Source organism: Melozone crissalis, unplaced genomic scaffold (assembly GCF_028551555.1).
Source record: "Melozone crissalis strain CALT ecotype California unplaced genomic scaffold, PUWL_Pcris_2 ptg000006l_1, whole genome shotgun sequence".
NCBI classification, from domain to species: domain Eukaryota; kingdom Metazoa; phylum Chordata; class Aves; order Passeriformes; family Passerellidae; genus Melozone; species Melozone crissalis.
Window position 1 is genome coordinate 8,460,760 of NW_026535784.1, and position 24,617 is coordinate 8,485,376.

Here is a 24,617-nt window from a genome sequence, read left to right on the forward strand (position 1 = left end):
CTCCCTATGACCTTTCTTGCTGTGGTATTAAATTACAAGTTCAAAATGCTGTCCATATGTTTTCTCTCTTTAGAATTACTGCTAGAGGGATTTTTTTCCTATTTGTGTGTATATTCTTTGGATTATACTCCAGGTGTTTGTTGTTTTTTCAACATATTTTCCCTTTCTGGCAGACTTTCAAGTCACTCTTAATCGCTTGTTTTTGTGTTGTAGTACTTTTAATTTTGAATTCTGCTTTATGTAGTAGACATTGGCATTAAGTGTATATTTCAGTGTATAGAAAGCAGTAAAGCCAAGTATAATTTCAGGCTTTTTGCACCTGTATGCTAATGTTCCCTGTCATCTGGAATTCACTTTTTTATTGTTGGGTTTTTTTCTATTAAACCCAGAGGGATGGGGAAAACGTTTTAAATGGTTTGATACAACATACATACTACATTATCAAAGCCTGAGGTTTGAGTTGCACTTGAGTATCTTTCAAGAAAGCATCTAAGATAACAATATATTATTTTTTATTCCAAATACTGTTGCAAAGGGGATACTAAATTTGGAAGGGAAAGTAAACTGCTTAATATACAAAAGGAACGGTGTTGCTGTGAAATCCAGAGAGAAAATGGAGTAAGTAAGAGATCAAAAGTGATATATATGTGAAACCTTTTTTAGATTGGGCTATACTTTTAGTTTGAAGTGTTCTTGACCTGGCTTACTCAAGTGTTGGAGAGAAAAAAGCAGTAAAGTTGTTTTTGTTTAGGTGGCTGATCGTCTGATTTCTTCATTTGGACAAGATATTTTGGATGCTCTTTACTGGACAGCCACAGAGCCTAAGGAAAGAAAAAGAGCTCACATAGGTGTGATTCCTCACTTCTTCATGGCAGTGTTCTATGTCTGTATCCTTTTCTTTGATAAATTACAACATTTTCTAAGTTAAATTACAGAGTAATTGCTCTGAATTATTTTATTTTAATACATTTGAAAAATTGATAGTATTTCTAAATCAGTCTTCCTTTACTTGAAAAGGAAGATTGCCAATACCACCTGCTTTAAAAGAAATAATCCCTTCATGATGGTGTACCTGTTGTAAAATGAAAAGTCCTGGTTGGATAGTTCATGGAAAATTTTATTTCTGATTTGGTTTGGAGTATTTTGGCTCACAGGGCCTTAAAGATAGAGGAGTTTTGTTATTTAGTGGTATGTTAAATGCATCTAGCATGAATATATTTTCTTGAAGTGGAAGGATAAACTAATGCATATTCAGGATGCAAATGTTCTCAGTGTGAAATAATCTTAAAATGAATTTATGAATCTAAAGAGATACTGTAGTCCAGTAGTTTTGGTAATGAATTTAAAATTCTTACAATTTTTCCCTATTTTGTGTCAAATCTTTAGGCTAATTGTAGATCTTTACCTGAATTTTTTTTCTTCAGATTGTATTGATGTTTCTCACAACTAATGTCATTGGATTCTTTTAGAGCAAGAAAAATTAGCATCATTATTACATGCTGCAAAGCACTGTGCATTTATTACATACATGTAAGTATTGTCTTGCTGTAGGTCTGGTTTACAGGACTGTGGAAACTTTCCTGTTAAACTTTGAAAGCAAAATAAGAGATCTGTAGTTCACTATTCTTCAGTACTGTTGTGCAGAAAACCTATTTCAGATATTCCTTAACCCTGCTGTGCAGTCCTGCATGCTATTCTCATAATGGTTCAAGCAACAACCCTCAATGTGGCCTTCAACTCCCACAATAAATCACTGCTTACCATCATGATGTCCAATAATGTAAGTATGTACCTTTATCATATAGCTACCCTCATTTGTTTCAGAATCCTATGTCTTTGTGTATCATATGTCTTAAATATTAATATTTTAAAATTGCATTTTTTTGATAATATTATTTGTTTAATGTCAGTTTTTTATGAGTAAAAACTAACTAACTGTTTCTAAAAATTGCAGTTCGTCGAAATAAAAGGAAGTGTTTTCAAGAAGTTTGAGAAGAACAATCTTTTTCAAATGTCAAATAGTGGTATGTATAGCAGTGCTGATCAGGAGAAAATGTGGAGAGAGTCTGTTTATTTAATTCATTAATGTATTTAATATAATCAATGTATTTAATATTATTCTTACTCTAAACATATTACCTTGGTGAATTTGAGTGTTCTGACTTGCATTCCTCATCACCCATTTTACTGATTGGTTCAGTAGGATGAAACTGAGATCCACTTCAAGGAACACTTAGTCCTTTTATGGCATGTTTTTATTTGAGGTGCTAAAACAGCCTACTGGCTTTGTGCTCAAATGCCCGTGCTTCCAAGTGATCAAGCCTTCTGTTTTCAAAAAATTGACTTTATAGTGTGCTGTATTGACACAGAGATCTCAGAATGCATATTGTTAGGTGGCTGTGAGGGTGCATCTTGAAATACCTCCCCCCAACCCTAAAACAAACAAAAAAATCCCAAACAAATAAAACCTCAAATAAACAAAAAACCAGTGCAACAAAGTAGCTGGTATATGAGGGGTATACCAGAGATTAGTCTAATTTGTGACATGTTCCCAAGATAATAGGTAGAAGGTACTTAAGAAGCATGCTTCTGGCACTTCTTAACTGTGTTGCTACTTAGGATGGATTTTGGGCACTTGTACTCAGTGTGTCTCATGAGTAAAAGCTGTTCAAGTATCCTTTGATGGAGATTCTTCCTAATACTGATATCAGCCATTTGAAATATTTATTGAATTCTTGATTTTAAAGCCAGTAGGAATGGTTGCACTTTAAGGCTGTGCTAGAGCTTCTTTGCTTGTACTGGTTTTGTAGAATCTCAGAATGCCCTGGACTGGAAGGGACCTCAAAGATTGTCTCATTCCAACCCCAGCCATGGGCAGGGTCACCTTCCACTAGACCAGGTTGCTCAGAGCCCCATCCACCTTGGTCCCCTCCTCCAGAGGGGGGACATCCACAGCTGCTTTGGGCAACCTGTGCCAGTGCCTCAGCACCCTCACAGTGAAGAATTCCTTCTGTATATCTGATTGGAATTTCCCCACTTTCATTTATACAGATGAGCACAGAAAATAGAACATATTCTTTTCATTACAGCCCAAAGTTTTTAAACCAGATAACTCAAATATGCAATAGGTTAAAAAAAAAACTACTTATTTAAAAACAGATTATTCACATTTTTGTATCATAAGTTAAATTTTCAATAGGCTTACATCAGGTTTTGAGTTCTGACTATTGATATGACCCCTGTCTAATTCATCTGCAAACTTCAATATTATATGCAAATGTTCTGTAATTCTGTGGATGAAAGACTACTTACATAAAACCTTAAATATATCACAGAGAATTACATAACAGAAAATTAACACTAAATTTTAAGCTTAAACCTCCCCCAAAAGATTTTCCCAGATATGTTGATAATGTTTACTCTGTGATAATAGCATTATTTTCAGTTCCAAGATCTAGTTACTTATATTTTTAAAATCAGACATATTTAATTTTACAGTGAGAATGCTAAAAATGAAATTTACTTAACTATTGACAGAAAACCTAGATAAGGTTTATTATTAGTGCAGAAAATAGTTACAACTATGCATCTAGCTCTCCTGCCTAAAGGTGAGGCCTCTTTCATGTTGAAATAAGCAAGGGACTGATATTAGAAATTGCTAGCAATTTCCTCCATAAAAAGAAAAGGCTATCAGTATTTTATTGCTGGACATTATTATTGAAGACCCATAATAGCAGAACCAGGTCATCCTTTATCAGTTGGTGGAAGAAGTATTGCCATTCATTAGTGTGGGGATGGAAGCAGTGAGTACATACATAGAAGAGTGCGCAAAACAAGCTAATTTATTCCTTTCAAACAGATCACTTTTCCTGGAACACCTTTCAGTATGGTTATAAATAGCAGTGTTTTTCTTCTCAGAGATAAATGACAGATTTTTAGTAGAGCTTTTCACCTCTTTTGAACTTGAACAGATTTACTGCATCACAGCCTCAGTAAGGATGGAAGAGTTTTGTTTCAATTCATGTATTCTGATCACTTTAGTGTCCCTTAAATGTTTTATTTCATGCAGCTGAAATGATGGTGCATCTTTTGATGGTATATCTTTATGATGGTGGTGGCATGGTATGCCAGTACTTCATCCTATCCTGGAAGTGAGGCTAGTCTGCTCCTGTCAGCGGAGCTTCCAGTTAGCCTTTGGAGTGTCTTGTGTGTCCTAGAACACACTGTGCTCAATCTGCATGCCTGGGCTGAACTAAACTTCTGAAAGGAAGCACTAAATTTAGGCACTCCCATATATTCCCCACCTTTCTCTGCTTCTTTCAGTAATTTTCTGAGGTCTGCAGTCATCTGTAGGGTAATGGTGGCCGCAGTAGCTGATGAAGCTTGGACACACTGAATGAATTCACCTTTTCTAGGCTCAGCTCAAAGTATTACTGTTATTAAACAGTATTTAAATAGTATTTAAATGTTTTCAACTCAGTGTAAATGTACTGATTAATACACAGTAGGTAAATAATTTGAGAGGAATAATAGGAGTCTCACAGAGGCATCTGAGGAATTTCTCATGAGTAGGTGAAACTTTCTTCTTATTTAGCATGTTAATCAAAAGAAAAATATGACATAGCAGAAAAGATAAGCAATGACCACAAGAGTAGATATTGTGTTCAAGAGAAGTTACTACAACTAAAACTCAAAAGCAAGTTTTCTTGTGAATAAAAGTGTGAAAAGAGAAATGAACTGTGCAAGCTGTACTTTCTAAGAAATGGCCTGTATCACACATTGAAATACCTTGCAGAGCCCTGCCTGGCTCAAGCTCCTACATAGTATGACATCAGGATAGGAAGGGCCACCAAGCTACTGGAAATTGTGAAATCATTTTCACTTGGCATTGTGCTCAGCACCAGTTGGTGGATAGCAAGCTGATGTGTAGCTGTATTATTTTTCTCAGTATTTACATTTCTGGACTTAATGGAGTCAGTGATCCTTCTCACCTTTGTATGGCCATTTAAAATTCTGCTGTAACTGCTGTAATCCACTAAAACTTCAGGATTAAAATAACTCTGAATCATCTACATAAAAATAAATTGAACAGGACATGAAATACACATAAGTTAATTGTTATCTAATAAAACTAAACCTGTTATCTTTTAGGGGCAGATCAACAAAGACCTTGGGGCTTCTATAGCTTTACACTGCAGCTACAGAATCTGGGACTTCAACCATGCTATTCCCAGAGCTTTGAATTGTCAACTGCAGCAAAACTACTTTTGCATTGTCACCCTGCCTTTTACAAGGAAATTTATGTACATCCAGGCAATCTAAACACTGCAGCCATTGGAAAGCACTTCTATACAGAAAGCCTTTTATTTGTTGTATCAGAAAGAAATATTTCCCTAAATTTAAATAGTATATTCTCTTTTTGAAATAGTTATATGTAAACTAATTTTGTAGGGTTAGTATTAGAGAACAAGGAGACCAAATTATAAAGAGAAGTTCATTCATCATTGTTGAAAGCCCAGCATGCTGCCTTCCTTTATGCTTTTAAATGTCTTATTTTAATTTCAAGCTGTGCTCTAAATTGAATTTTTTCACAAAAGTCAATTGTACCTCATACAAAGAAGTGCATTAGATGTAGTGCATTAGGTTATTTCCTTCAGTTCATTATTAGGCCTGACTCTTCCTTGTTTTTTAAATCTCCTGTCTCAAAAATTTAACATATTTATTCTAAAGTTTTAGGAACTTCAGTTTTCTTCTTTATAATTCTGTACTTTTTCTTCTCTCTTCTTCTTTGTTCCAAATTTATCAGTCTCTGACTTTGATCTCAATACTGAATAGCCTTTATTTTTACCTTTGGTCTTTGAAATTTGAACTGCTTTCTTGTGTGGCTTTGGGTTTCTTTAATACCATTATTCTAATCAAGTTGTTTATTTTAAGGATGAGGGATCTGGGGGCAGGACTGTGTTTGAGATTGGTGTGTCCTTGATGGTTCCTTGTTCAGTGATTGATCCTTTCTTGTGCTCTGGTCACTTGTTAAGAGGTAGTTGGCACTATGGCTATTTAGGAGTTGCTGAGATGTAAACCAAAAGATCTTTCACTTCTTACATGCTACAATTTATAACTAGCTTTTGATCTAAACATATAAACAGTGGGATTAGCATGATAATTTTTTTTTCTTTCTGGTCTGGGAATCCTGCATAATGTGTTAGGAAATGTGGAAGGAAATAGCTGTGTGTTCTGAAGACTATTTACCCCACTTCAGGATCTCTGTTCTTGGGCTCTCATCGTGATGCAGCCCAGGACACATGTGGCTGTCTGGGCTGTGAGCAGCGTTGCCAGCTTGTGCCCAGCCCAGAACCCCCAAGTCCTTCTCAACAGGGCTGGTTTGATCTGTTCATCCCCAGCCTGTGTTGGTACCTGGGGCTGCCCCAAGCCAGACACAGCACCTTGCACTTGGTCTCATCACAGCTCTTGAGACTCCCATAGGTCCAGTTCTTGAGCTTGTCCAGGTCCTTCTGGATGACATCCTACCCTTCTGGTGTGGCAACCTCAGCACTCAGTCATCTGCAGTTTTGCTGAGGGTGCACTCAGCTCCTTCATGTGTGTTGTTGGTGAAGATACTAAATATCACTGGTCCCAATATGGACCCTTGAGGAGCAGCACCTGTCACTGATATCCATCCAGATTTCATGCACAATATGTCATCAGCACTGTGCATGGCATGTGCTGGCAAGAGACTGGTCAAGGGAATAAATACATCTGAATTAGTGCTACATGTCAGGTTTTTAACACTTAGACTCATAAACACTGAGAAAGCAAGCTTCTTAATCATGTCCTTCTGGAGGTAGCTGAAGACCATTTAAAATGTCATTGGCCTGACATTTTGACTCTCATTTAACTCTGACTTATAATGGCAAAGATTATTGAAGCTATACTGTATCCTGACAGAAAAACAGTTATGTGCTATGCTTATCATATATATTTAGTGGAATACATGCAAAAGTGAGTTGAAATGGCTTATATCAATGTTACTAAGCATTGTCACCATGGAGAATGAAGAGATCACTTTTGTTTCCACTTTACTCTTTGTTGTGCTGAAGCAGAATAGAATGATTGCCTCCTGCTAGTACCTGTGCTATCTGTAACTAATCACTAACACTGGTGGTTTGTCACTGTTTTGCCAAATTCACAATTGCATTGATATACTCTACCTTTGTTGTTCTTAAGAGCATGAGCAAGTGTGGAGCCAGGGATGTAGCTTCACTTGTTCTGTAGTTCACCACATCATCCAAGAAGTGGCAATACATGGTAGAGGAAAATCCCCTCACCAATTTAAAAAAACAGATGAACATATACAACATCAAATCAGTTCATAATAAATGATGAAACATTACTGTACATATTTTGTATTCTGGAATTTTAATTAATATTTAGGACTGATTACCAGTGGTTGTTTTGGATATCCTGAAGCCTTTTTTGTCCTTGTCCATGAGGGTGAGAAATGAAATGAATTTTTGATTTGTTTGAGTTTGCTGTTGAAGCTGCTGAAAAGTGCCCTGTCTGCCTTGCTTGCAACTCTGACAGTTGATGAGAGGGATGAGGATGAAGTGCAGCAGCCACAGTTATTCCTCTCCCTCCTAACAGCCTTGAACAGCTGTGGCAGAGGAGATAACAGATTAGAAGAGAGGCCACTGAGAACATGGGAAATAAGCAGAGGGGGAAAATAGGTATCAGCCTGTCACCCAGTCTCAGAAATTAGTGGAAGAAAAATTGGTATTATTACAGCATTATAAGAAGAAATTTAAAGTCCAAAATGTCCTTTCTCAATTTAATCCTGTTGACTGGTGTGCTAACATATACCAAGCAGGTAATAAATGTCTGGAGGATTAGCTTGAGACATGCTTTAATGTTAGGCCTGAATTAATGTTCTTGCTTCCCACTTGAGAATATCTCTCTGTACAGGCCTCCATGGGACTTGAAAAAATGAAGATGAGATCTGTGTTTGTTCTTCATTGCTGGCCAGTGGTGTGTCATGGCAGTGTGGGAAATAGAAGATAAAACTATTTTGAAATTCAGTGCAAAAATGTGAAAACTCAGTGGTTATTTCCAAGTCACTAATGGGCATGATAAAGCATGTAGATCAATGAGTGCTTGACTGCATTTTCATCCATTTGTGACAGTGTCAAGTGGTGCCTTGTCCCTAGGTTTTTCAGACAATACTGCGTTCTGCTCATTTGGGCAGTATTTTGTGAATTCAGAAGAATAGAAGAATGCACTTCACTTGTTGGAGTGTTATTGGCAGGAAATGAAGAAATTATGATTAGGTTTTACTTAAGTCCTTTTTTCTGCTTTAAGTTTATTTTACTAAAAATTTCCTTTTTCTCCCCCCTCCCCATATATATGCCATTCATTCTATTTTAAAAGCTTGTGCTTCCTCTGTCCCTTTCCCAGGGAGGGGAAGGGACATACTGACAAATGAATTTATGATACTGTGCATGAAATCTCATTCTTCTTGAATTCTGTGTACCTTTTCTTTCCTTCTCCTGGAGGATTTCTTCTTTTATTTTTGCTCATTTTTTTCAGAGCTGCCAGTATTTCCAAACTTCTATTCTAAAGTGAGGGATATTATTATACTGTAGTAAGTGCAGCCACAAGCACTGCTGGTGACCTGTAGTCAGTCATAGATGATGGAAACTGTTGACACAAAGTCAATTTTTTTTTGTCCAGCTTAATTCCTTGTGTGTTCTTCTGAACATTTCTATTTCTTGTTTCCCAAAATCAGTAGGTAGAACCCCACAGAATATTGAAGGTGCTTAATAAAATGAACCCTTGGGCCCACAAAGAAATTATTTTTGTGGTTATTGACAGGTGTGACAAGCAATAACAGTGTCTTCACAGATTTTCTCAGTGGCTCTATCTTCTAAAAAGACTTTTTTGGACTTCCTAAATTGTGATGACATTATGTTTTAGGTTTTACCCTGCTTTTTAGTAATACAGTTTCAGGAGGGTGTTTTTTAGTAAGCTAAAAAATGTGATGCTTCCTGAAGCAAGCTCTGTGTGTGTCATCTCTGGACACAGAATACCAAGGTAGAGCAAAAGACTGCCTTGTCTGGGGGGCAAGGCATAGGACTTTGTCCCAAATTAGATTGCTCTGGTGCTATGGTGCTTACAATTTTGATAATTCTGCTGATATATCCTGCTGTTCCCTTTTAAGAGGGCACTGTGAAAGATGTAACAGTTGTCTTCAAACATTTTTTTCTTCCTTTCACTGAACCCAATATACAGCAATTTGGATATCTATGATCTGTAGAAAATGAAAGGTACCTTGCTAATAGCTTGACAGATTTTTACATTCTCTTCATTTTAGTAACAGGAAGTGCGGGTTCTTTTTGAATCACAGAAGGAATGCACAGACTTTATCAAGAATGATGATTTTCTTAATGTATTAGAAGAGGTGATAATAAGTCACAATTCCCTTCTGCTGCTGGGAACTCCAAGGTGAGGCAGCATTGGACAGACCAGTTCACAACCTACTGTGGAAATGCTGTCCATGGTGTGGTTCCCAGCATTTCCCCTACCTCTTAAATCCAGTTAAATAATTTGTGGAAAATGTTATCTAATCCAAGAATTAATAGATGATGGAACCTCAGAATGAGTAGATATCTTTGTATGCAAATAAATGTTCCTTTGGAGCTGACAGATTTTGTGGTTTTTTTAATCTAGATATAAAGGAGAGGTTCACTAATTACGTGCTGCTACTAATTGTATGTTTAAGAAATATGGAACAGTTCTCATGGAATCCAGGTGAGTAAACCAGAAGAAAAAATTCTGTGCTATCAAGAGCTGTATTTCTTACATCTTCCCTCAATCTGAAAGAGAAGAGTAATCAATACATTTAATTAACAAATGTTAATTTTATCAAATACCTTAGATTCTCATTTTTCTATTTCTGGTATTCTTCTAAGAATGACAGTGTTCTTTCTGCTAGAAATATCTATTGTTATGCTATAAACATGTGTAGTTATCTTTCAAGCAGTGTCTGGAACAATTTCTTCCCAGCCCTTTCCTTTCCTTTGAATATGCTGTGAATGAAGAATCTCCAGAAAGTAGCTAGTGAGATTGAAATGTGATAAAGATTATGTTAAAATACAATTCTTAATCTAACATTGATTATACTGAAGATTTTAATGACATATTAAATAAATATTGTGTAAAATAACAATTTCATTGTTTTAATAATTTTGACCCTTGCTCTGTGTGGTATATTTTGCCTGAATCTTACCAGTCTACCTAAATTTTACCTTAAGTATCTAAAACTGCAGATGCTTTGTCTTTGTCTTACACATACTGAACACATTGTATCTAGTACTTACAAAGGTTATCTTCCTACTAGAGGTGGAGGTTTACAAAGTGAAAAGTTTAGAGCCTGATCCTAACTGTGGTGTGATAGTGCCGCACTGATAAGATTTTAGGACAGCAATGGAATAAGCAAGAATTTGCACACTGCATGCTCAGTGATATGTCAACTTATATATTCTTCAGACTCATGAGGATTTTTCATTGTTGAATAGAATTGTTATAATTCTTTTTTTATGCTGACATTAAATTAAATGGCCTAACTTGTTTCTTCACAACCTTCAGATCACTTTTGGGTGTTATTCCCGGATGTTTGCATGGTGGTTGCTTCAGAAATTGCAGTGGATATTGTGAAACATGCCTTTATAACAAAATTCAATGACATCACGGCAGATGTAGGTATCCTGTTTGGAATGCTGGGTGCTATTTTAAATTGTATTTAATTTTGCTAATTTTTTTTTTAAATATTAATTTTTTTTCCAGTGAAGAAAATGTAAAAATTGTTATTTTCATATGTTTGATATCACTTGGGAAAGCTTGCTAGTTTCCTGATACAATATACTTTTGAGGACCTTTTTAATGTGTAACTAACATCTCTACTAAATTAGTAGTTCCAGATCCATAAGTTATTGCAAGTTTTGTATAACAGCTCACATAATAGCTACAATTCACATTACTGGCAGATCATTTTGTGAAGTGATTTAAACTGAAAGTTACTTGTTCTATAGTCTAGACAGAGCTTGTAGCCTTCCCTAACAAAATGGACTGTAGGTTAAAATTCAGGCTTTTGGAAAAACACATTTTGTTAGGCTGCTTTACCTCTATTACCGCATGTGTGTTAAAAGTGGAATCTGAAATCAGAGATCTTTTTTTCCCCACTGTCCCTGGAGCACTAATAGGAAGTAGGTTATGTTAGTTTCCCACTCCTGAAATTTCTTAGGCCGCATATATTATCCAGTCCTTCTTTTAAAGCAGTGGATGAGGTTGCTTCTTGTGTGTTGCAGCATTACACGTGGGCCATTTGTGTTCCACACTGTGAATTCAAACACGCTCGATAAATTTGTGAAGATATGAGCTAGTGTCTTTTCACTGTTAAAACCACTTCTCAGAAAATGAGATCCGAACTTGTGAGGTGCTTTCTTTTTCAGCATCCCTAAAGTAACTGTGAGGTGTAGAAACAAGTGTAATAGATGCACTTAATAAGCTCCCTTATGCCAGAGGCATTTATGCATGCCCTACTTTTGTATAGAGAGCATGGAAAAGAGCAGTAATGAAGCCATAGTAGCCAAAAATGTAGCATGCTTCAGAGTGCTGAAACAGCTGGAGGATGGGGGTAGTCACTGGCAATTTTGCAAGGTTTATTAAATAAACTTTGTGGGGTTTGGTATGAAGCTGTAAAGATTTATGGTTGCTACATCAGACTTTTTCCAGAATTATTAACACCTGCAGTGCAGATTGTCCTGCCACTTATCTTTAAGATAGATGCTTTTCTTTCTTAATATGCTGAACTGTTTTAAAGAGAAGGGAAAAATTAATTCATCTTCAGATGCAGTTTGATTTTTGCATACGATCATTTGCTTAGTGTATAAGAAAGCGCTGTCATTTGTTTGATTTGATACCAGGGCTAGCTTTCCTGTAGCTTAAAAGCAGTTATGAACTGTGGGGGGGAAAAAACTAAATGTGATTTCTGTTATTTTGTGTTATTTCTGTTATTTCCTGTTATTTGTCAGGATCATTCTCATGATCCTGAAATTCAGTAACTTTAAGAAGTCTCATTCAACTCCTAAAGCATAGCATAGTGTTGTTTGTTGTGTGTGTATATGTATATGTATATATATATATATGTATGCAAATTACTTTATTGCAGAAATAGAGGTTCATCTCTTGAAGAGTGCCATTAGATCTCAGAAAAACTGGCTTTGACTCTTTCAGCAAATGCATAAGTTCATAATACTTTATGGAAATACTTTATTAATATCTGTGTTGCTTTTATAACATGTGGTAACAAATTAATCACACATCTGATGTGCTGGATTTTTTCCAGGTCTACAGTGAATACAGAGCCAGTCTTGCATTTGACCTTGTTAGCAGTCGACAGAAAAATGTAAGCCTGAAAATAAATTGCTGTTTCCTGTATTAACTAAGACAATTGTTACAAGGGGGATGTTGGAACAAACACTTAAAGAAATACATACAGTACTATTACACTCCTGCAGCGCTGAAACTCTGCTCTGCTTTCTTTAATAAGAGATAACAGGAATGTTTCTTTATGATTTATATTATATCCAGTTGTTCAGGTCAGTTTGAGCTTCATTTAATATACTGCTGAGTAGTCTCTTCCAAATATATACTTACAGTAAGGGGACAGTTGTAACAATTTTACATTTTTGACATATGTGGGAAGTAAGTAAACTTAACAGGGTAATTTTATATTACTGTTCTTTTCATGGTATTTTTACTGTGTTGGGTTAATGCACAGTATTCATTAGGAATTTATGTTTCTTACAGATAGAGTGCACAGATGTTTAGAGATGTTTGTACTGTGCATATTACTGTCATGGCATGGGAATTTCTAGAACACACAGACCACTTGTTTTTAGTTAGTACCATTTTTTGGAAAGCTGTTTACTGCACACCTTTCATGGATGAGGACTAGGTTTGACTTGTTAGTATTTCACTCATCAGTGCTTTAGAAATGTGCTGTAACTATAAATGGACTTCCTTACTATGATTTCTTTAGTTTTCTTGGGCTTGTTTCTTGGGCTGTTGTGAGGAATGCAGTACTTAAACCTTATAAAGAAGCTAGACACTGACAGCTACAAATAATAATAATAATTATAATTATCGTTGTTGTTATTATTTCTTAGTAATAAAAACACCAGTTCATTAGTTTTGAAAACTCCATTGCTTTTCCTAAGGATCATCTGTGAGAAATAAAATAGCATCATTTAGGCACTGACTTTGGTGTGATGTTCAATACTGCAGGCAAACTGTCCTGTGAAGTACTTGTGTTTTGAGTACAAATGTAAAAACATTTTCAGAATAATTTTAACGCAGTTATCTTAAGGCTAATTATAGATGTTTGTAGAATGATTTAAAATTGCTAGTGTGGTGGATAATTGTTCTTTTATCCCTGTAACAGGTTTTTCTGTAGAGAATTTGAGGATCAGTCAAATTAATACAAAAAGGTCTCTAAGCTGGTAATAGTGTACAGATGAAATGTCATAGTGGCTTTGGATTCAGTGTCCTAGTTGCTCTCAGTTTAGACATTTGTATTATACTCCAGTTGCTCTTGATTTAGGGCATTGAAGCTAATCTTACTGGTCATGGTAGTATTTATTACATTTTTGTCTGAGAGTGCAGCTATCTCCATTTGAATTCCAAAATGTGAATAGGTACACTTTATACCAGTATAGTGTTTGTTGAAAGAGCTTTATTCTTATCTGGAGGGTGTGCCAAGCTAAAATAAGCTCATTCCTTTGCATAAATAGTTCATTATTCTTCCTCCTCTTTTCCTAGGCATATACAGATTATAGTGATTCAGTTTCCAGAAGAATGGGTTTCATTCCTCTTCCACTGGCTGTTTTAGTAAGTAGTATCTATCATTCCTATCAGTTTTCTGTCAATAAAATCTCACTTTGAGAATGTGTCCCTCTGAGATAGCTAGCTGGATGTTTTAAGGATGAAATTATCATCTGAGGTAACTGAAATTATGCTGAAAGGTTGAGTTAACACTCAGTATAACCTGTATCACATATTACTCGTGGCTTCACAAATGCATTAGTGTTTCCCAGCCTTTCATAGAAAATCAAATATATATTAATTTTGTAGAATTTGTAGGAACTTGAAATTGTACCAGTGGAATTAAACTACATCTGCATTTACTAAACATGTATTCCTTTTGGCAGTTATCCTATTCATTCATTTGGAATAGTCAAAGCAGCTGGTTGCCAGAAGGTTAGCAGTAGTGCAGCACTTTATTGAGGTTTTTCATAGGAGTCCTTGTGGCTGTCCCTATAATGATGCTTCATGACTCAATATTCTTTTATACGGGGCACTGATCTGTTGTTGAGTATATCACTCTGAAATAGTTGATTTTGTTACACATGCACATTGCTATAAAATGAATGACTTAATTAATGAAACTCTGTCCATGTGCTGTCCTGAATTAACTATTGCAGAATGTTTTCTCTAAGTAGCTGTCCCAACTTTCCCCCTACACACATAAGATACACACATATAGACAAGCAGTAGTTATAATGCTGGGGATCTGTACATGCTTTGTCAGCAAATATGGTTTTTTCCACTTCTTATTTTACTTGAAAGTTAGTGTTAAGGAAACATTGTCAAACTCTGGTTTTGGCAAAGTTGCAACTAAGTGCTGGTATAATACTCGTTCAGATCAAGATCTGGAGTAGTTAGTACTGCCAAGGGGAGCATTAGACTAAGTTTCTGTTAATGTAAATGTTTCTACTTTTTCTTGAATTTTCTTATTCACCAAATAAGAAATGTCTGTTACAACAGACATTTCTGTTAATAACTGTGTGCTAAATTTTAACTTTTATCCTTAAAACAGCTCATCAGAGTCGTAACAAGCTCAATAAAAGTACAAGGAGTCTTAGCATATGTTTGTGTTGTGCTGTTCTACTGTGGGTAAGTAAATCCACACAATTGAAAAGTATTCACTATTATTTGATTACATATGTGCAAGAAGTTTCTGTTGATATGTCTGGATGTAACGATAAACAGAATTTATATTCAGTAGAACAAAAATGTAAAGCCCTTATGCTCATAATCTGAAATAGTGCAGATTTGTCCCTGAGTACTGCGAGTACATTGGGAGATTATAGCCCTCAATAAGTAACTTCAGTCATGGAAATAACTCATGGCAAAAAGACTGAGACAATCTGAGAGACAAGCACCATACTTCTGTGTAAAAGGGAAATTGAATTCCAAGGAATGAAGTTTTCTGTAAAAAGACCAAAAGATTCAATAAGTGAACAAAAGCAAGCAGTTCAAGTGCTCTGAGCAGTTAATGAATTTTTCTCTCAGGTAGTTAAATGCAAGGTTTACTTTGGTTTAGGAAACTACTGCTAAAAAAAAAAATAAATGCCAGGCTCACATTTCCTGGGAAGCGTGGGTCATTAAGTAATCTTAGTTAAGGAATACAATGTTCAATGGCAGTTCATTTTCCATACCAAAGGTGTGTAATTATTCCTTCAGCATCCCTTCACTGCCAAGTCAGTTTATACTTACCTTACCTTTAACTTCTCACCAGTTGATAGGTATTTCTAGACTGCATAAGTGTACTTTACATCCAGTTTAGTCTGCCTGTCTTGAGACACTTGCTGTGTATTGTCTGTAATTTCTAGGAAAGCTGTATACTGCACTGTCATTGTTTGTTGTCTCTCAAAATTGATCATAAGCAATGAAGTGTTTCAAGCTGTTGACAGAAGAGCCTGCCTGCATTATTGTGGGACCGCTTCTTCCAGTGTCCTGCCAAGTTGTGTTTTAAGTGAAGGCAGCAAGGCTTGAGAAGCATAAGACCGCTAAGGCTGAGGCAGTGGTTCAGCAGGAATACCATGCTGGAAGGGAGGAGGCTACTGCTCTACAACAGCTTGTGAAAAGAACAGGATTACTACTACTACTACTACTACTACTACTACAGGATTACTGTTACATTCTTAATTAATAGGTAGACTCTTATCTCTAATCTGACACTAATCTGCAAAAAATGGAGCTCAATCAGGAGTGTTTTGTCTACATCAGTGTAGGGACATATCTGTTCAGTGTCAGATAACTAAGACTTTGAGATACTGCATATAGGCCAAATAGTAAAATTTTAGCCACATTCCTCTGTACCATACTTTGACTTTTCCCCAGCATACTGCATGCTGTGCCCATGTTCTCCCTAAAGCTAGCTTTGTATTCAAAGCACTCTGCCCTGATCATCACATTCAAGCTGTGGTACATCAAGGTCAGCACTTTCATCCTGCGCAGTGGTTTTTCCTTTTTCTCAATATGTGTAAATATTTTCCTACCTCTACCATTCCACTGCTGCAACCTAGGATTTTTCACTCTCTGTGGCTTGGGGAATGGAGGGCAGAAGGAAGTAATGTGATTAACATTAAGTGTTAAATGCTGCTATTAAAGACATAGGTCACAAAACTAAATACATTTTGGTCTATTTTGTCCTCATTGAAAAGTGAGAAGAAATTTTTACTCTTGCTGTGATCTCAGACTTGGAGCTAGCTCACCTCCTGTATCTTTCAAATAATTTTTGTTCTGAACATAAATTTCAGCTTTTCATCAGATGTTAGAATATATATAGAATACAAACATAATAGCATAGATATGTGAGAAATGGCATGATAAAATCTGAAGCAGTTAACTGGGCAAAGAATTGAGCCTATACTATGGATGGATTAATTTTGTATTGTCTATTAAAAACTCTAGTTAAACTTTAATCATAGTTAAAGAGTCTTGCCAAAAACCCATGAGTTTTCTTTTGCTAGAATTTTGAACAACTTCGAACTTCCATTGTTAGAAATTTGAGCCTGAGATAGGCTGGCAGAAAAGAATAAAGAATTGCTAGAAATGCTTGCATAATTTTCTGTGAGAAGCTGGAACTGATACAGGGAAGTGATGATTTATGGCCTTTTTAACTTCTGATCTCATTAAATTAGAGTCAAACTATGCTGTGGAAACCTGTTCTCTCAGAACAAAAAACATATTACATAAGAAGCATAAGAAAAACACCTCTAAAACATTAAAAATGAAGGAAAATTTCTCAACTGTCCCAATAATATAATAAAATTGAAGAGAAGCACAGCTTTCAACTGATATAAAATGATATCTTCTTTGTGGTTGCTTGGATACTAAAATGTCACTTTCTTCTGAGTACTGGAAGTGGTGTGCTCTGCTCATTCTTCCATTTCTCTATTGAAATAGAATAAACTTACTTTTTCCCTTAAAAGTGTAGAGTAATTTGGTTTTTTTTTGACAAGTTCTGATTACATTTACACAGAGAGATAGGGGAGCTGCTGCTGGAGCGTGCCTGGGTCACTTTATGATGAAGCAGTTAGACCTGCTCCATGCGTCTGTGAATGTTCATTTCAAGCTGTCTTTTTAGTCTTTTAATGATGTACATGATAAACAGACTTCAGAGAGTAGAGAATGAATTTAGAGTCTGCATTTGGTTCACTCATTTGCATAGAGAATATTTCATTCATCTTGCAGAGAACAGATCACTCTCTCCTTGTTGTTCTGCAATGAGCCTTCACTCCCTGGAGTGGACATTGCTCTATGAGTCAAGTGTTGCTAGTAATGAAAATCAGATTTTGCAAAACTCAGTTGAATGGTAAAAAAGCACTTGATGGTAGATGAGGCTTTCCTTTTCTTCAAACAAGGAGACAGGTGGGAAGGGGAGTCAGTGATGTTTGTGCTGCATTTTAGTCATAGTAGAAAAAGAATCTGCCATCACTTGGACTGTGCTATGATGGTAATGCAGTGCTACCTCTTTGGATTTGTTGAGTTTTATGGACTGTCCCCTGTAATGTGAAAAAGGACTTTTCATGATTAGTCTGTATTTTGTAAAAGCTACACATTGGACTTGGCAGTGCTGGGTTAATGGCTGGACTCAGTGAGCTTGGAAATCTTTTCCAGCCTTTATGATTCCATGGTTCTGTGGTTCCAAGTCTACTAGAGATCCTTGGCTGGGCACACTTAATTTGGGTACATTTATTTTGGACTTGCAGTGTTGAGGGCACTTTTTAATTTTGTGTTTAAATATTTAATGTCTTAAATGGCTGCTTAATTGTTCTTGCAGTCCTTTAGTTAAATAATAAAACTTGATGTTTTTTCTAGATGCTTTCTGGAGGAAAAAGAAAATTAAGCATTGAATCTGAAACAAATTGTTAGGAAACCTTTTGATCTTGATATTGAAAGGATTTAACTTGTTAGCTAATCCTTCTAAGACAGCACTTACCATATGCAATTATTTGCATATGAATAATTGCAGTATGAATAATATGCAATTATTTTAATGTGGTAATGCAAATATGTAAACTATTTTTTTTCCAGGTTAATATCTCTCAAGGTCCTTAATAGCATTGTACTGCTCGGGAAATCATGTCAATATGTAAAGGAAGCAAAAATGGAGGAGAAATTATTCAATCCTATCCTGACTGCCACCCCAGGGAAGCCAGCTGGCAAACAGCAAGGCACATTTAAATCTACCCAAGGTAAGGCCAGCTGCCTTGATTTGTTTTTCAGTGAAAATTTTTCAGACTAAATTTGATATTAAACCAGATGCATGACAATATTTGCTGCACAAACCCTGTTGCTGGACCTTAATGGTGCCATAGCACAGCTATGAATACAAGTCTGCAAATATAGTAGAATTTTTTGCTTTTAGTTCATGCATCTTCTTTAGGTAATAAATTCTCATATCTCTGGTAAAATGTCACTGTGATATGTGGAGGTGATAGAAACAATGGAATAGAAGCATGCTTTTGTTTTAAAATCATAACCATAGAATGGTTTGGTTTGGGTTGGAAGGAACCTTTAAAGACCATCTAGTCCAACCCCCTTTGCTATGTCACTGTGCAAGTGAATATTTACACATCATCTGTGGCATTGCTTCAGTTCAGTAGGGAAGCAATCTGTATTTCTCATGGAAATCAAAGTAAAACATGGTAGGTTTATGCATAGGTGTAGTTAATTGTAGTTGTCATGAACACATAATGGAAAGCTTTATGATATCCAGATAGGAATTTCAGTGGGTCTCTGCCCCGTTTCCAGTCTGTGCAGCACAATTTCCTCTTACAGGTCCTCAGCATCAGCAGTTAATTTATAATGGGAATATGGCAGTATTGTGTTTGTGTGACACATTATAGAAGGAAATAGAAACCTTCATTGTTCCTGTCAACTGAATTGGATTGCATCTTCCTGTGGGAAAAGCTCAATGAGAGCCTTAGAGAACCTAACAGTGGGGCTTTTATTGTGTTCACTCCATGGCTTGCCAACAACTCGAGCAGCTTGAAATGCAAGGTGCTCGTTAGTCGTCAGAGTGTCTGGCCAGCAAGGGCAGAGTTAAGAATCTGTCAGTGTTTGGCTTAAACCTCTGTGTCTCATATGTGTCAGATCACATCAGGCACAAACTTGGTGCAAATGTTTACTTTTAGTTTCATACAACTGCTTTACTTTCATGATGAAAGAACGTGATACGAATTCTTCTGAATTCATATTTGCATTCAATTTTGCATTTCATTAGAGTACTATAATGATTATAATGTTTTAATTAAACATTCTATTACTGCATTTGTAAGTTGTTCTTACTTACATTGAGCTTTTAACTTAGAGTATATAAATCCTGAAGACTCTTTTGAGCTGAAGTAGCAGGGATGCTTATTTTCTCCAGCAGAAAGCTTTTGAGCAAAAAGTAGCAACCAAAAAGCTTTTATGGATTTTATTCAGAGTATTCCTGGCTTCCACTGGTGATGGGAAAAGCTCAATTTTACAGTTTTTTGGGGATTTTATGTTTTTTAACACCTCTTTTTTACTAGAATTCTTGATTACATGAAAGAATGATTTTACCTTTCCCAGCTTTTGCCTTATTACTGCTGGATGGACTCTGCAGTATTAGTCAGTCTCTGTGCCCCACTTACCAGGTTTTTACAATACAGTCTCTCAACCCATCTCTTCTTAGAATGAGGGTAAGGGAATTAATTAATCTGGTCTCCTTTCTGCCAGCTTATAGTTTAAGTCAGTTAATTTCCTAAAGAGTTTCCACTTTGTCCACAAAACCAGTTGAATTTTTGAATAATAAAATTCTAAACTTGCTCTTGAAGGATGAAAGCTCTAATTACTGGTAATCATTTATAGGCTGACCAGCTACATCTGGAAGGTGCTGAGTTAGAAAATATTTATGCTTGTAGCCAAGTTCTAGAATTAAAATTACTTGTCTCCTTTTTCAATGCAAGTTTAGTACCTTTAATTTCTGTAAGACTGTAGAGGGTAACTCATGTACCTCCAAGTAGTAGATGGCATAGTGTGGACAGATGCTCTGCAGAAATAATTTTGTAGTAATTTGGATAATGCTGCCATTCTGACAGGTAACATTTCCTTGCGCTGGTCTGCAGTACTCTCCACATCAGTCAGATTTTTTCAGACTCCTTTAGAAACAATAGCTCAGTCTTTACTGAGGAGGAAAGATTTTTTTTTCTTATCTTTTTTCTTATCTCCTTGTGATTCACTTGTGCATTTTAATTCTTTAGGCATTTTAACAAAATATGGAAAAAATACATGGATATAACTTACCAATATCCTAGGTTAATGAAGCCAGTGTTCAGTTCCACTGAAGTAAGAGACAGGAATAAAAATAGACATCTTTAATAGCACTGCTTTAAAAGCCAGTGCATAGCAGTGCATGAGTCATTTATTAGCTATCCCTGGAGAAGGCAGGTTTATTGTACTTATCAAGAGGATTAGGCACATCTACTTCCTGCAACAGAGATTCCTTTTGTTCATTTCAGTAGCAAACATTTCTGTGATTCACAGAAGGACTGTGAGAATTCTTTTTGCTAAAGCCAACAAAAATAAGCATGTATGTCCTAACTTCTGCTGCTTATGCTCTTGCTGATTATTTAAACTTCTGTAGAATTTGTTTTTTCTGTCTATTTATTTTCTATATATTTTCTAAATTAGAAAAGGAAATCTCTTACCATAAAGCTAAAAAGAGGTAGTGGCTTCCAGAAAGCATTTTTCTGCTGTTCTGCTGACTTGCTGGAGCACACCTTTTCAGGATAGCTTTGGACAAATCTGGAAGTTGCACATTGTATCAATATGTCTGTGTTAAATTCATTATTATCTTTGTAACTACCTTCTGTTCCCACAGGAATTTCCACAGATGAAAACGGTTCTACATCAGTTACCAATCAACCAGTGCATCAGAAGGAGAATATGCCATCTTTACTTGTAACAAGCAATTCTGATCAATTTCTGACAACTCCTGATGGAGAAGAAAAAGATATAAGCCAAGACAGCTCAGAATTAAAACACAGGTCTGCAAAGAAAGACTTGTTGGAGATAGACAGGTTTACTATTTGTGGAAACAGAATTGACTAAGAATTTATTTTTTTTGAGATCTATGTGCTAAGGATACTGAGCTGTTGGGACAGCAGATGCTACCAGAATGGACAGTTGCCAAAAGGCAAATAAATATTTATTTAAAAACTTAAATTATTAATGGCAAAAAAATTATTAATTTCTTTCTACAAGTAACTTGGCTTGGTATCTGGTCAGGTCAAGTAAGTGATCTTTAACTTGCCTCTTGGAAAATGTGGTGGATCGTGGGTCTCTAGCCTGGTGGCAGAGCTGCAGTATCACTTTTCTGGAACACAGACTGGAAAAAAGCATAACCCTGTTGTGCATTATGCAACCATGCTTCCAGAACACTGTTGGTCATGAAGGTTCCTCCAGTGTAAGGATATTCCTGGAAATGTTTGGTGACTTGACCGGAAGCTTGCCTATCCAGTTACCGTGTTTTATTAAACATCTGCAAGCAGAATTCCAAACTCGTGCTTATATCAACAAACACATAAAGCATTGGTACATAAAACAGTAAGTCAAGACAGTTATTCTTGTCAACAAAAATATTTTCAAGATGTGTCTTGAAAATCTTGTAATCAGAATAAAATTTTGCCTTTAAGTGAAAGACTTACTGCTTAGTATTTTATCTGAATACTAAACACCGAGGAAAGATCACTGTAATGAAGGTTCTGCTTAACTGGGCAAATATGAAGCATATTCATTTCATGTGTTGTGTGTCCTGCAAGGCAAATTATTTAGAATTTTTTTTTTTTAAAGCTGAGGATTTTTTGTTGCTGTAGGAAAAAATATTAAGGGGCACTTCTAATGTTAAAGAAGAGGAGTGTTAATTGCAGCAAGCAAGTGTTGTGTTGGAACTGTAGGTGTGGCATTAACACAGCAGTAAAGAACATTGCACTGCATTTTGCATATAACTCTTAGGAGAATGACATCTGTGTATTAACTTGCCTGAGAACATGCCTATAAAAGCTCACACTGACAATCAAACCATAATTATCCATTCAATGTAATTGATTGGTTGTAGTCAAACTTAAGTAGATGGACTAGATCTATAAAGAGCATTTAAGCATTACAATGCATCTTAATTTCTGTGTGAGATGCAGAGTTGGGAGGGTTGACAAAAGAAGTTTTGGAATCCTCAGACCAAGAGTGGATTAAATTTGAGCTCAAAACATAGGCTGGAGAGTTTTATCAGAAGAGACCCCTTAGTTAATGATAAATTCTTCATATGTTGTTAAAACACAGCATTAGCTTCCAAAATGCCATTCAGACATTCAAGTAAACACCAATTTTACTTTCCAAGAGAAGGTATCATAAAAGTACTTCAGTACTGAACAAATGAAGACAATTTGCTCTTTGTTAATTTCATAATTTGTCAGAATGGGAAAGCCAAAGTTTCTTTGCTGTAGGAACATGTGAAAGTTTAATGTATCTGCTAATCCCTGAGACTTGCAGGACTACAGTAATATAGCAGATGGAGGCAGTTGGACAGAGTTGTGTGTCTGGGCAGACTGATAATGAGAGAACTCTGCTGTACAGTTTGGGGTTGGCTGCTCTGGTGGGAACTCCCTGCTGCAGCCTCTCCTCTCCCATAAGAGTAGTGGGAGTAATGGCCAAAATCTGTGGCTATGTTTAGGGATGAAGTAAAAAGAAGAGGACTTGTGGTGTGGAAAAATTTGAAAATCTTTAATTTTTGATGTATTTTATACTAATTGGAGATGTTCACACATTGAAATTAAGATTATCTGTCAATTTGGTGTATCTTATTTTATAATTATTTAGCAGTTGCTAAAGAAAGCTTGAAATTGCTTTAATTTTTTTTCTGTTGAATGACATTCTGTATCAATTTTATAAGTGCATCTTGTGTGAAACTCAATAAAATTCAATTTTGTAATATTTGTTTAAAAAAGGAAAAGTACAGCTTTGACATTTCTTTTTTAACATTCAGAGTTAGTGATCTTGCAAAGTATTTAATGTGTTAATTTCCTATTTCCATAAAGTAGGATTCTTGCAAATGTGGGACACGAATGAGTGTAAGAACTGGGTTATCGATGGCTTCAGATCTGTTTCTGTAGCAGTTGGTTGTTGCCACTTGTAGGAAGAAGATATTGATGCCAACCTATTGTTAATTTGGTTTTTAAGGGCACACACCATGTGAATGAAAAAATCCCATGTCTCAGGGAGTTGTACTTTCTGTAGCCAGTTACTACAGTTGGATTCACGCCTCCCCAGCAAAGCCAAGTGTGAGTGCAGGAGCAGCACAGGCAGAGCCCTTGCTGAGCACTGGGGCCTGAATCCTCCTGGGGCTTGGTCTGACACTTGAATTGTGGTTTCTGCTCTGAAGCAGCCCAGCTGGGCTTTGGGTATGGCTGGCACAGCCCTGCAGGTGAGGCTTCCTTGCCCTGGCATCACCATGACACCAAGGTGGACTGGAGGCACTGTGCAGGGGGCACGGCAAACACAGCACATCCCCTGAGCTCCCTGGCTCTGCTGGGGGCCCTGCTGGGCATTCCTTCCTTTGCTGCAAGCTCTCACTGTTCTCATCTTTGTGTGCATGATTTATAGGGATTCCTTGCATCTCTAGCAGAGTATCTTTGATGAAAAATCACAGCTGCTTTCTGACCCTGGGTGGTCCTCTCAGAACTGTAGAGGTGGCTGAGGGGGAGCAAACCACCAAACAAGAAAAAACAGCAACACCAAATTTCTTATCTATAGAAATTATTTAGGTTTTCTTGAAAAGCTCTTGTCTTAACAGTGATACAGATAAGAGCATCACAAGTTAAGTAGTGAATAAATTAAGTTCTTCAATTGATAAATCCCTCCAAAAATAAAATCTAGGAAACATTTCAGCTAAAGTCACAGTTGCCAAATTAATTCCAAAAGCACCCATCGAGTACAATGTATATTCATAATTGGTAGTATTCATTATGGGAGCATTAAGAAACAACTGGTTTTGACAGGATTGTTTAATTAATCTTTTCAAGCCTTTCAGATGCTCATCAGCCAAGCAGAATTTCCCCTCAAGCACAGTAGTTTTACAATCATAACCGTGCTGTTAATTTACTCTCCTCTTAATTTAAAGTGAGTTTGTGAAAACTTTTCAACTTTGTCTTAATTTCTTGTGGTGCAAAATTTTAGTCCACTAATTTGTTCCA

The 24,617-nt window shown here is 36.2% G+C and overlaps 1 protein-coding gene across 2 annotated transcripts in view; it reads left to right on the forward strand.

Annotated features, from left to right (window-relative positions):
• The window catches only part of TAPT1 (transmembrane anterior posterior transformation 1), a 49,247-nt gene extending 25,891 nt beyond the window's left edge, over positions 1 to 23,356 (forward strand). For both annotated transcript variants that reach the window (XM_054295804.1, XM_054295805.1), the window contains 10 exons: positions 752 to 887; positions 1,683 to 1,780; positions 1,955 to 2,024; positions 9,721 to 9,801; positions 10,639 to 10,748; positions 12,398 to 12,457; positions 13,873 to 13,941; positions 14,930 to 15,006; positions 18,436 to 18,596; positions 21,251 to 23,356. In XM_054295804.1, the coding sequence (XP_054151779.1) occupies positions 752 to 887; positions 1,683 to 1,780; positions 1,955 to 2,024; positions 9,721 to 9,801; positions 10,639 to 10,748; positions 12,398 to 12,457; positions 13,873 to 13,941; positions 14,930 to 15,006; positions 18,436 to 18,596; positions 21,251 to 21,480 (1,092 nt within the window). In that variant the 3' untranslated portion in view covers positions 21,481 to 23,356. The remainder of the gene's footprint in view (positions 1 to 751; positions 888 to 1,682; positions 1,781 to 1,954; positions 2,025 to 9,720; positions 9,802 to 10,638; positions 10,749 to 12,397; positions 12,458 to 13,872; positions 13,942 to 14,929; positions 15,007 to 18,435; positions 18,597 to 21,250) is intronic.
• The last annotated feature ends 1,261 nt before the right edge of the window (positions 23,357 to 24,617 follow it).